The sequence below is a fragment of the Dendrobates tinctorius genome, unplaced genomic scaffold, assembly GCF_039654945.1.
Source record: "Dendrobates tinctorius isolate UK_male_01 unplaced genomic scaffold, ASM3965494v1 ptg000326l, whole genome shotgun sequence".
NCBI lineage: Eukaryota > Metazoa > Chordata > Amphibia > Anura > Dendrobatidae > Dendrobates > Dendrobates tinctorius.
The window spans coordinates 12,356,332-12,369,926 of NW_027361993.1; the positions used below are offsets into that span (position 1 = coordinate 12,356,332).

The 13,595-nt window shown below is 42.9% G+C and overlaps 1 protein-coding gene across 7 annotated transcripts in view; it reads left to right on the top strand.

The window, feature by feature from the left end:
• ACOT7 (acyl-CoA thioesterase 7) overlaps positions 1-13,595 on the top strand; it is a 313,478-nt gene that overhangs the window by 102,005 nt on the left and 197,878 nt on the right. For all 7 annotated transcript variants that reach the window (XM_073561759.1, XM_073561758.1, XM_073561756.1 and 4 more), the window contains one exon: positions 4,157-4,248. In XM_073561759.1, coding sequence (XP_073417860.1) covers positions 4,157-4,248 — 92 coding nt within the window. The remainder of the gene's footprint in view (positions 1-4,156; positions 4,249-13,595) is intronic.

Below are 13,595 nucleotides of genomic sequence, written 5' to 3' on the forward strand. Positions count from 1 at the left end.
GCAAGACTCTGCACTAGAGCCGGGACAGGAATGTGACAATGATTTTATTTGGAAAAAACAAGGCAAAAATGTTAGAAATTAATTTGTTAAATTAGGAAATTAGAAAAGATTGTCATGTTTATGTCCAGGGGCACAGATGTCTAATGACAGTTGGTGTTAGAGCCTCCTGATGTCTGACCAGTATTCTTATCACATACCCAATGTAACCAAGGTAAGAAATCAAGTTTATGATATGCTTAAATTCCTAGATTAATAGATGAGTTAATGAGCTCTTTTTATTATACTGTCAAGGGACATTCCTGCTTAATCTTAATTTATAATTGAATTTTAATTAAACCTTTAGCAAGCAGTGGAGATTTAATGAATGTTCCATCTAACACCCAGAATACAGTGCCCAGGTTACTAAAATTGCTGTAGCTATTTGATGACACCCTAGAGGCTCAGGATAGTAGTTGGTTTTCTAGAACGGAGCTGAAAAATGACCCGTGGCTTGTTCTGTATGTACAGACCCTATGATATTGCTAGATGTATATTCTGGCATTCAGTTATCCAGTATATTTGATAATCCAATCATCCAGAATACTAAATAATCTGGGACTAAACTGTTTATTATATTAGGAAATTTTCTACAGAAAAGGTTAAATCACTATGTTAACCCATAAGGTTACTTGTAAGATACAGCATTATGCCCTACAGCTGCATTCACAATTCTGCAGAATTAAAAGCAGAACATTTCCAGCATCTGTGGCTTATCCTATGTCTTTGCAGAATGCTTAGTGAACCTGTCAGCAGGATTGTGTGCCGTTATACTGATTAATGATACCTGAGGATGAAATCCGTCTTGTGGTTATTGTGTAATCTGGATTTGTAGTTTTCAGTTAATGAGATTCTCGTGCTTCTGGGCGGCCTGTGGGGGGTTTATGTGGTGCTCTGCTTATATATTCATCTTTATGGCTTCTTACAGGTCACTAATCCCTCACTGACCTGCCCCCTATTTTACATACTGCATAGAATATTGCTTGGCAAAAAAAAATTAATCAAAATGGCACCGGCAGCACCTGCATGGTAAAATGGATATTATGCATATATTCATTTATGATTTAGTCATATAGTATTGTGGGGAGAGGAAAAAAAAATCTTGATCAAAATGGTGGCCGCGCCTGCGCAGTAGCATCTATCGCGTTCTGATAGATCCTACTGCCCAGGCGCCACAGGGAACAGTGACCTGTCATAAGCCCATACAGATGCATATGTAAGCAGAGCACCATATAAAGCCCCGCCCACAGCCCCGCCCACTGGCCGCCCCGGAGCACAAGCATATCATTAACTGAAATAAAGATTAAACAACAAAGACTGATTTCATCACCAGGTATCATTGTAATTAGTATAATGGCGCAGACCTGACACTGCCTGTAGGTTACTGTGCACAATCCTGCTGACCGGTTCCCTTTAATTATCATTCTGGTAAGTATACCTCTGTATCGTACATCTAATGTAGGAGACCTTCACAATTCCCCTGCATTATAGGGACTTCCCTGAGATTTTTAGATGTGTGTAATAACAATCTAGTTCTGGAATATAATACACAATGTAACTCATGATCAGTACAGGATAAGTAATGTAATGTATGTACACAGTGACTGCACCAGCAGAATAGTGAGTGCAGCTCTGGAGTATAATACAGGATGTAACTCAGGATCAGTCATGTAATGTATGTACACAGTGACTGCACCAGCAGAATAGTGAGTGCAGCTCTGGAGTATAATACAGGATGTAACTCAGGATCAGTACAGGATAAGTAATGTAATGTATGTACACAGTGACTGCACCAGCAGAATAGTGAGTGCAGCTCTGGAGTATAATACAGGATGTAACTCAGGATCAGTACAGGATCAGTAATGTAATGTATGTACACAGTGACACCACCAGCAGAATAGTGAGTGCAGCTCTGGAGTATAATACAGGATGTAACTCAGGATCAGTACAGGATCAGTAATGTAATGTATGTACACAGTGACTGCACCAGCAGAATAGTGAGTGCAGCTCTGGAGTATAATACAGGATGTAACTCAGGATCAGTACAGGATAAGTAATGTAATGTATGTACACAGTGACTGCACCAGCAGAATAGTGAGTGCAGCTCTGGAGTATAATACAGGATGTAACTCAGGATCAGTACAGGATCAGTAATGTAATGTATGTACACAGTGACACCACCAGCAGAATAGTGAGTGCAGCTCTGGAGTATAATACAGGATGTAACTCAGGATCAGTACAGGATCAGTAATGTAATGTATGTACACAGTGACTGCACCAGCAGAATAGTGAGTGCAGCTCTGGAGTATAATACAGGATGTAACTCAGGATCAGTACAGGATCAGTAATGTAATGTATGTACACAGTGACTGCACCTGCAGAATAGTGAGTGCAGCTCTGGAGTATAATACAGGATGTAACTCAGGATCAGTACAAGAGCAGTAATGTATGTACACAGTGACTGCACCAGCAGAATAGTGAGTGCAGCTCTGGAGTATAATACAGGATGTAACTCAGGATCAGTACAGGATCAGTAATGTAATGTATGTACATAGTGACTGCACCAGCAGAATAGTGAGTGCAGCTCTGGAATATAATACAGGATGTAACTCAGGCATCAGTACAGGATAAGTAATGTAATGTATGTACACAGTGACTGCACCAGCAGAATAGTGAGTGCAGCTCTGGAGTATAATACAGGATGTAACTCAGGATCAGTACAAGAGCAGTAATGTAATGTATGTACACAGTGACTGCACCAGCAGAATAGTGAGTGCAGCTCTGGAATATAATACAGGATGTAACTCAGGATCAGTACAGGATCAGTAATGTAATGTATGTACACAGTGACACCACCAGCAGAATAGTGAGTGCAGCTCTGGAGTATAATACAGGATGTAACTCAGGATCAGTACAGGATCAGTAATGTAATGTATGTACACAGTGACTGCACCAGCAGAATAGTGAGTGCAGCTCTGGAGTATAATACAGGATGTAACTCAGGATCAGTACAAGAGCAGTAATGTATGTACACAGTGACTGCACGAGCAGAATAGTGAGTGCAGCTCTGGAATATAATACAGGATGTAACTCAGGATCAGTACAGGATAAGTAATGTAATGTATGTACACAGTGACTGCTCCAGCAGAATAGTGAGTGCAGCTCTGGAGTATAATACAGGATGTAACTTAGGATCAGTACAGGATAAGTAATGTATCATTGAAGCTAGAAGTTTACATACGCTATATAGAAACACATCTTCATGTTTTTCTCAATATTTGACATGAAATCAGAATAAAAATTTCCCGTTTTAGGTCAATTAGGATTACCATAATTATTAATTTTTGCCAAATGCCAGAATAATGAGAGAGAGAATGTTTTAAGGCATTTTTATTACTTACTGCAAAGTCAAAAGTTTACAAATATTTCATTACTATTTGGTACCATTGCCCTTAAACTGAATGACTTGGGTCAGACGTTTGGGATATCCTTCCACAAGCTTCTCAAAATAGTTGGTCGGAATTTGGGCCCATTCCTCCTGACAAAACTAGTATAACTGATCCAGGATTGTCGTTCGCCTTGCTTGCACCGGCCTTTTCAGCTTTGCCCATAAATTTTCAATAGGATTGATATCAGGGCTTTGTGATGTCCACTGTAAAACATTGACTTTGTTATCCTTGAGCCACTTTGTTACCATTTTGGCAGTATGCTTCGGTTCATTGTCCATTTGGAAGACCCATTTCCGCCCAAGCTTTAATTTCCTAGCTGATGTCTTGAGATGTTGCTTCAGTACTGCCACATAATCATCTTTTCTCATGATGCCATCTATTTGTGAAGTGCACTAGTCCCTCCTGCAGCAGAACAACCCCCCAACACGATGCTGCCACCACTGTGTTTCACAGTTGGGATGGTGTTCTTAGGCTTCCAAGCATCTCCCTCTCCAAGCTACTCATCCTGTAACCTTGAACTCGTTGGTGACTTGTAATTGCTTTATAATTACTAGTAGATGGGTCTTAATCCTATACATAGATTCATTGTTGTACCTACAATTTCATGTATTGTTGATTTATGTAATATTCACGGTCACCTGAGATGCTATAAACTATTTTTTTTTCTATAGGGGTAAAAAGAATGACCAACAGAGCAACCTTGTGGTACGTCCCTCTTTCCTTGACTAATGTGGATAAAATCACTGAAGTTCCTCCCATTCAGGTAATTAATTTTTCTCTTAGCATGTTGTGAAAGTATGACCCCAACCATGCCCAGACACTCTGTCCTTAAAGGGAAGGTGCCGCAATTTTATATAATTTGCAAAAAAAGAGTAAGTAACAAAACATGTTGTTTCAGCAAATGTTGTACTAACCAGGATTTATGGTTTGTTTGTAATAATGTTTTAATGTAGCCACTGGGTGCTGCCATCTTGATTTGCAGATCTGTGGAGGACTCATACAGTCTGCAAATATGGCCGTCCCCGGACATAGGAGACTGCGGTCGGCTCCCGACCCCACCATGCAGCCTCATTAGCAGTGAACTGGGCACGCCCCTGTGGGCTGCACCATTCACTGCTGTGGGTGTGGCTGGGCGCCATTTTACTGTGGCGCAGTGCTATCTGCTGAGCTCCACTTTCTGCACCGTGCTTCCTGCTCCGGCTCCACTGTCCTCCTGCTCTGTCTCCGCCTCCTCACACACAGCCCCAGTGATCTCCGGTAATCTGACACCTTCCTTTTTATGAGAGCTTTTATGGCTGTCTGAGGAGGACAGTGACATATACAGCCCATAGTCTAGTGTATAATTGGGGGGGGGGGCTGGAAGTTTCACCAGTGTGGGCATATCTGTAATACTGTCTTGTGTGATACTGCCTGCTGAGCCGTGTATCTAATCCTCTCCTGTGTGATGCTGCCTGCTGAGCCGTGTATCTAATCCTATCCTGTGTGATACTGACTGCTGAGCCGTGTATCTAATCCTCTCCTGTGTGATGCTGACTGCTGAGCCGTGTATCTAATCCTCTCCTGTGATAATGTCTGCTGAGCCGTGTATCTAATCCTCTCCTGTGTGATACTGACTGCTGAGCCGTGTATCTAATCCTCCCCTGTGTGATACTGACTGCTGAGCCGTGTATCTAATCCTCTCCTGTGTGATACTGTCTGCTGAGCCGTGTATCTAATCCTCCCCTGTATGATACTGCCTGCTGAGCCGTGTATCTTATCCTCTCCTGTGTGATACTGACTGCTGAGCCATGTATGTAATCTTCTCCTGTGTGATGCTGACTGCTGAGCCGTGTATCTAATCCTCTCCTGTGATACTGTCTGCTGAGCCATGTATCTAATCCTCTCCTGTGTGATACTGACTGCTGAGCCGTGTATCTAATCCTCCCCTGTGTGATACTGCCTACTGAGCTGTGTATCTAATCCTCCCCTGTGTGATACTGCCTGCTGAGCTGTGTATCTAATCTTCTCCTGTGTGATACTGACTGCTGAGCCGTGTATCTAATCCTCTCCTGTGTGATACTGACTGCTGAGCCGTGTATCTAATCCTATCCTGTGTGATACTGACTGCTGAGCCGTGTCTAATCCTATCCTGTGTGATACTGACTGCTGAGCCGTGTGTCTAATCCTATCCTGTGTGATACTGCCTGCTGAGCCGTGTATCTAATCCTCTCCTGTGTGATACTGCCTGCTGAGCCGTGTATCTAATCCTCTCTTGTGTGATACTGTCTGCTGAGCCGTGTATCTAATCCTATCCCATATGATACTGTCTGCAGAGCTGTGTATCTAATCCTATCCTGTGTGATACTGTCTTCTGAGCCGTGTATCTAATCCTATCCCGTGTGATACTACTCTCTGTGCTGCTGTCACCCTGCTGGTTTTATGTGTGATCTACATGGTGGTATGAACTATATGGCGGTATTATGTGAGAACACTATGGCAGTATTATCTGCTAAAAGCATTCTAGGGTGGTTCTGGCTGAGCACCTGCACACGGGTCAGGGGTAATAGGTGCAGTCAGGGGAGGGCTGGTGAGGCAGCTGAAGAGAGGGGTCTCATTTTTATCTTTACTGTATGGCTACATTTCCCCCCAGCCTGCTTCCCAGCGTCACCCCGGACTGCGCCTGTCGCCTCGCTTTCACACATCGCCAGGACAGGATCTGAGGAGGGGAATGGGGTCTTTGCATGCAAAGTCTGGATCAGAACAGGCCATCAATCAGCAGAAATGTTTCCTCGATTTCTGTGGTGCTGTCACCCTGCTCCTCCCCCATAAATCTCCCTCTGTGCCCCCCATAGACCAGCGCACTGCTCTCCTGAAATACTCTGTGCTGCTGTCACACTGCTCCTCCCCCATATATCTCCCTCTGTGCCCCCCATAGACCAGCGCACTGCTCTCCTGAAATACTCTGTGCTGCTGTCACACTGCTCCTCCCCCATATATCTCCCTCTGTGCCCCCCATAGACCAGCACACTGCTCTCCTGAAATACTCTGTGCTGCTGTCACCCTGCTCCTCCACCATATATCTCCCTCTGTGCCCCCCCATAGACCAGCACACTGCTCTCCTGAAATACTCTGTGGTGCTGTCACCCTGCTCCTCCACCATATATCTCCCTCTGTGCCCCCCATAGACCAGCACACTGCTCTCCTGAAATACTCTGTGCTGCTGTCACCCTGCTCCTCCCCCATATATCTCCTTCTGTGCCCCCCATAGACCAGCACACTGCTCTCCTGAAATACTCTGTGGTGCTGTCACCCTGCTCCTCCACCATATATCTCCCTCTGTGCCCCCCATAGACCAGCACACTGCTCTCCTGAAATACTCTGTGCTGCTGTCACCCTGCTCCTCCCCCATATATCTCCCTCTGTGCCCCCCCATAGACCAGCACACTGCTCTCCTGAAATACTCTGTGCTGCTGTCACCCTGCTCCCAGAATCCTTCCTGCCTGCCATCCTCAGTGACCGAAGACCCCATTCCTCTCCTCAGATCCTGTCCTGGTGATGTGTGAAAGCGAGGCGACAGGGGCCTGATATATGGTGGAAGGAGCAGAGTGACAGCAGCACAGAGTATTTCAGGAGAGCAGTGTGCTGGTCTCTTGGGGGGCGCCCTGTTCGGTGCCAGGGATTGTACATAGAGCGCTGTGTTTTACACACATGGATGGACCGTCTTCTTGTCTGCTCCACAGAAATCCAGGAAACATTTCTGCTGATTGATGGCCTGTTCTGATCCAGACTTTACATGCAAAGACAGTCAGTAACTTTGCAGGCCCCATCAAAATGGCGGCTCACTGTGTTCCTAGATGTCATAGGTTTTTGTGCCACATTTCAGTAGCTGCTCCCCCTAGTGTTAACAAGTGGAAAAGCCAAACTTTTTAAAATTATTTTTCATATTTTGCAAAATTAAAAACAAATGATAATATTTTTTAAGAAAATGTAAACATTAATTCTTTACATTTTTTCAATTGCTGAAAAAATTTTTTTTGGATGATACCTTCCCTTTAAAGGAATGGGTCATCAGAAAAATGACCTCCTTTGTAAATTGGATTAGATTTTAGGGACTCTCTCAGTAAGGCTAAAGAAAAATAAAAAAAAAAGCCTATGCTCGCCTCCCAGGCCAGTGCCATTACTGCTGTGCCAGCACTCAGCCCTGGGGCTCTCATGCGACTGTATGACACAGGGCCAATCAGAGCTGGCGTCACTGTCCCCGCCTTCTGACGAATTGAACAAGAAGAGGAAGTGACAGGTCAGCCACAGCCCGGACTTCCTTTTCATGTTAAATTTGTCTGATGGCGAAGACAGACGCCAGCGCTGATAGGGGGCGCCTGGGTCACATGTCATGCAACAGCACAAGAGCCCCAGGTTTGCGAGTGCCAACACCGCAGGAATGGCGCCGGCACGGGAGGAGAGGATAGGCTTTTTTTATTTTACTGGGACCAAGCATGAGGAATGAGAAGTGCTTGTTCTAGTAGTGGTCAACCCCTTTAACTCCCCACAACCATCACCAAACCTCATATATGGTCATGCAAGTCTTTTAAATGTAAATCCATCAACTCCTTTATATCTTCCATCTGTTGCTGAATTTCTGTGAAATTATTAATTAAAATACTATGTAAATGAGGCATTATGTGCTCTGAGTGCTCTGATGTTGTTTCCTCCTCCAGCAATAGCCTCTTTAGCATGATTTATCACTTACTTTGTGTGTGATATCACGCACTAGGCAAGGAAAAAAGACAATGAGCTAAAGTTAAGTCAGTTAAGCTAAAGAGGCTAGTGCTGGGCAGAGAAGCCACCTCTGGATGCAGAGGCTCAGGAAGTGCTCTGTCATGCCCAGAGCACTTAATGCCTTATTTGCGTATGATTTAAAATTCAAGTTTCCTGGGAATGCAGCAACAGATAGAAGATATAAAGGTGTTGACTTGCATACTTATATATGCAGTTTGGGCAAGTGGTTGTTGAACTTTCTTGGCAAATGCTTTTTTCCCCCAAGAAAACAAAATGCAGGTTAGCAGCAATAACTTGATTTTAAACCCCCTCATTTGCTTTTTGTGTCTAATAAGTGTGTACTAAGTTAATTGTTAACCCCTTAATGACAGAGCCAATTTGGTACTTAATGACCAGGGTAATTTTTACAATTCTGACCACTGTCACTTTATGAAGTTATAGCTCTAGAACGCTTCAATGGATCCCCTTGATTCTGAGATTTTTTTTTTTTGTGACTTATTGTACTTCATGTTTCAAACTTTAAATTTTTGTACCCTTAAATCATAGAGGGGTGTCACACAAAATAGTCAATAAATAACATTTTCCAACATGTCTACTTTACATCAACACAAGTTTGGAAAAATATTTTTTTTTGTTAGGATGTTATAAGGGTTAAATGTTGACCAGCAATTTCTCATTTTTCCAACAAAATTTACGAAACCATTTTTTTAGGGACCACCTCACGTTTGAAGTGAGTTTGGGGGGGTCAATATAGCAGAAAATACCCAAAAGTGGCACCATTCTAAAAACTGCACCCCTCAAGGTGCGCAAAACCACATTCAAGAAGTTTATTATCCCTTTTCACAAAGGTATCTCGAGAAAATGGACCACAAAATTTGTGGTGCAATTTCTTCAAAGTACGCCGATACCCTGTATGTGTGGAAAGACACTGTTTGGGCACATGGCAGGGCTCAGAAGGGAGGGAGCACCGTTTGACTTTTTGAACTCAAAATTGGCTGGAATCAATGGTGGCGCCATGTCGAGTCTGGCGGCCCCCTGATGTACCTAAACAGAGGACTCCCCCCAATTCTAACTCCATTCCTAACCCTAGCACACCCCTAACCCTAACACACCCCTAACCCTAATCCCAACCCTAACCGTAATCCTAACCATAACACCAACCTTAACCCTAATGGAAAAATGGAAATAAAACCTTTTTTATTTTATTATTTTTACCTAACTAAGGGGGTGATAAAGGGGGGGTTTGATTTACTATTTTTTTATTTTGATCACTGTGATAGCATCTATCACAGTGATCAAAATGAACCAATAGGAAAAAGTTCCTATTGTTGCCGGGTTCCGGCCAGCAGATCTTGGAGGGCGCACTGCACATGCACCAGCCATTTTCTTCCCGGAAGAAGATGCTACAGGCAGGGGGACTTCATGGGGGGATACAGGGACACCGGAGGTACCGGGGGGGGATCGGGGGACCCCATTTCTCTTTCCTCTGATGTTTTCTCACATCAGAGGAGAGAGAAATAAAATGGGAAATCAGACTTTTTATTTTTTTGCCAGTGTCTGATATATGCTGCCTATGGTTCGGGCAGCATCTCTCTGCTGTTGTGTTCCATTTAAAGGGATAAACCAGCATATTTTTTTGTAAACGCTGCAGAATGTTGTCCTCTGTGGAATGATCACACATGAAGATAATTCAATATTTGGGCCACGCTATGGGTACAGGAAATTGCTAAGAGGCTTTGGAAGAAATCCTTTGTGTAGCAGCTGCTAAAACGGATCCGTAATTGGCAGATTCATTGCTTCTCACACAGTAAATATTTTAGACGCTAAGGAGCCTCCTGAGATAAAATGGAGGACAATTATGTAACCGATGAAGTACTTACAGCGTCTTCTTAACTCCTTCACCATTTGTGCCTAGGACGTATCTGGTCCTATGAAAAAATTCTATATTTTTTCAGTTTAGTTTCTTACATTGACTACCTATTTGTGATTTGTACATTTATTTTGAGACTCTCAATTGTTTGATGGTAAATACAATTGGAATGTATAGTAAAGGACCAAGGCAATCTTCCCCGAAGATGTGGATGAGTTCAACACCTTCCTTTTTCTTTTTCATAAGGATCTTGAAAATCACAATATGGGATTGTATAGGGATGTGCCCCATGCAAAAAAAAAAAAAAAAAAACGTCCCAGAGGCTTTAGTTGGAATATGCAAAGCATGCAAAAAATTACAATCTCTATTACAGTGGTAAATGTCGGTACTTGATAAAAAAAAAATTCCATTAGTAGTAAGAAAATATACTGTTCTTTACTTGCCCTCCTTGGCTCCAACGCGGAGTCTTGAGCGCTGCTCCCAATGTCTGTTGTCTGCAGCGCTGACATCACATCGATGTGGCAGTCAATGAGGTCAGCGGCTGGCTCGTGCCATCTACATCTGCTGCAGTTATCCTCATAGTGTTCTATGTGACGTCAGCGCTGCAGTCAATAACGGACCAGCAGCAGCGGTGGAGACTGAGAGCTTGTGCATGCCAAGGCAAGTAAGGAACAATTGGGTTTTTTACTACTAATGCAAATTATGACAAAGTTTTTTTTGAAAGATGACCACCCTTCTATTTGCAATTGCCATGTTTTGTGAGCATGATGGGCCCTTGGTACTGACAACTGTTGAGGTGTACCTTCAAAAATAGGAGGTTGCATATAATTTTCCAATTAGCACTGGCCTTAGTTATGCAAGCCCATATCACTTTTTAGTCTTTAAGCTATGTGCGCATGTTGTGCTTTTGCTTGCAGAAATTTCTGCAAGGTTTCTGAACCTCTTGGCAGGAAAAACACTGCAAAAAAAAAAAGTGTTTGTGTTTTTGTATGCATTATTTCCTGTACATTGAATGGGTCAAAAACACAAGCAAAAACGCACAAAGAATTGACATGCTGCAGATTTAAACGCACCGCAAATACGCACAGAAATTCATGTGCATAACACTTCAGGATTGTCATTGAATTAACTTGCATAAGGATTCCATTGTGTTTTTGGACCATTTCCGCTCGGAAAAAACACTGCGAAGACGCATAAAAAATGCATCGTGTGCACATGGCCTTAGTATTCTGTCTTGGTCCTACAGATGCAACAGACAAAAATATCCTAGTCTTTTCAGTTTACCTATTATGTCTTTGATATGAGGTGTTTTACTCTGGAAATATATCTTAATAACTTTATCTATGCTGCCTGGGAAAGGAAATGTACTCAACAGAGGAAAGAAGGGATTGGCCAAGGCAGTGAAAAATAAAATGTTTAGAAAAAAAAGCCTTGGTTCTCCTCAGAACGCCATTCATTGATTGAAATTGGCACCAAAAAATTGTAGTCATGGTTGGAGAAGTTTAATATGGAAGAACTTGACTGACTGCACAAAGCCTGGACCTCAACACTTTTGGGATGAGCAAGAGTGGATTTTGTGAGCCCGGCCCTCTACTCCAACATTAGTGTCTGACCTCACAAGTGATCTTATAGATGAATCATGAAGGGGCCAAAAATGTCCCTCAAGCACATCCATATTACTGAAGAAAACCTTTCCTAGAAGAGTCACAATGATGTAGCAAAAATGCAAGACACAGGCAATGCTGATAACGACCGCTCAAAGAATAAAAGGCTCCTTTATTGGTAAGATATACAAACGATGCGTTTCGCTACTTAATTGGTGTCTTCATCAGGCCACAAATAAGAGTGGAAGCTATTGTAGCTTCAAAGTGAAGGCAAACTAGATATCAATACATGAAAACCGAAAAAAGAGACCATTAAGGTCAAAGAAGTCAGGAGTAAACAGGATTCTTCTATGGTGAAAGAAAAGAATATATATATCTGTCAAGAGTTATCAATGAAGTCTCATAGATAAATGTCCTTCACCAGTTCATAACCACAAATATAAATGTATAATGGTATTACTCCTTATTTTTCCCACCTGACCATGTGGAATTTTGTTTTGGTTATATAGATATCAATACATTTGGATTTAGAATGGGAGGTCATAAAACCTACTTCAGGTATAAATTGTAAGTGTCCCAATATTATTTGGCCATATAGTTTTGCCAGGAAATGATCATCTGAGGTCAGTTGTGGGTGGTCTTCCACAGACTTTCAAAAACATTTCTGATAATTTTTCTTTTCTGTTTTTTTGGGGAAAATGATCTACCGTATATACTCGTGTATAAGCCGATCTGTGTATAAGCCGACCCCCCTAATTTTGCCACAAAAAAACTGGGAAAACATATTGACTCGCGTATAAGCCTAGGGTGGAAAATGCAGCAGCTACTGGTAAATTTCAAAAATAAAAATAGATACCAATAAAAGTAAAATTAATTGAGACATCAGTAGGTTAAATGTTTTTGAATATCCATATTGAATCAGAAGCCCCATATAATGCTCCATACAGTTCATGATGGGCCCCATAAGATGCTCCATACAAAATACACCCCATATAATGCTGCATAAAGGTTAATAATGCCCCCATAAGATGCTCCATAGAATAATATGCCCCATATAATGCTCCATAAAGGTTATGGCCCCATAAGATGCTCCATAGATTATGCCCCCATAAGATGCTCTATAGATTATGCCCCCATAAGATGCTCCATTGATTATGCCCCCATAAGATGCTCCATAGATTATTCCCCCATAAGATGCTCCATAGAATATGCCCCCATATGCTGCCCCATAGAATATGCCCCATATTCTGCTCCATAGAATATGCCACCATATGCTGCCCCCATAAGATGCTCCATATATTATGCCCCCATATGCTGCTCCATAGAATATGCCCCCATATGCTGCTCCATAGAATATACCCCCATATGCTGCTCCATAAGATGCTCCCTATATTATGACTCCATATGCTGCCCCATACGATGCTCCCTATATTATGCCCCCATATGCTGCTCCATAGAATATGCCCCCATATGCTGCCCCCATAAGATGCTCCATATATTATGCCCCCATATACTGCTCCATAGAATATGCCCCCATATGGTGTCCCATAAGATGCTCCATATATTATGCCCCCATATGCTGCTGCTGCAAAAAAAAATGCCATACTCACCTCTCCTGCTCAGGACCCGGCACCTGAGATATTCTCCTGTCCCCTGGTCCATCGCACCTCACCGCTGCCTGCCACGTCATCTGTCAGTGACGTTCAGGCAGCAGAGGGCACGGCACGCAGTAACCATTTCATCGTGCCCTCTGCTGGCTAAACGTCACAGGCAGAGGACACAGCAGAGAGCGATGAGCAGCAATAGACCGGTGGACAGGTGAATATGGCCATACTTACCCCCTTCTGGTGCGCTCTCTGCAGCCCCGTTTCTCCCCGGTCT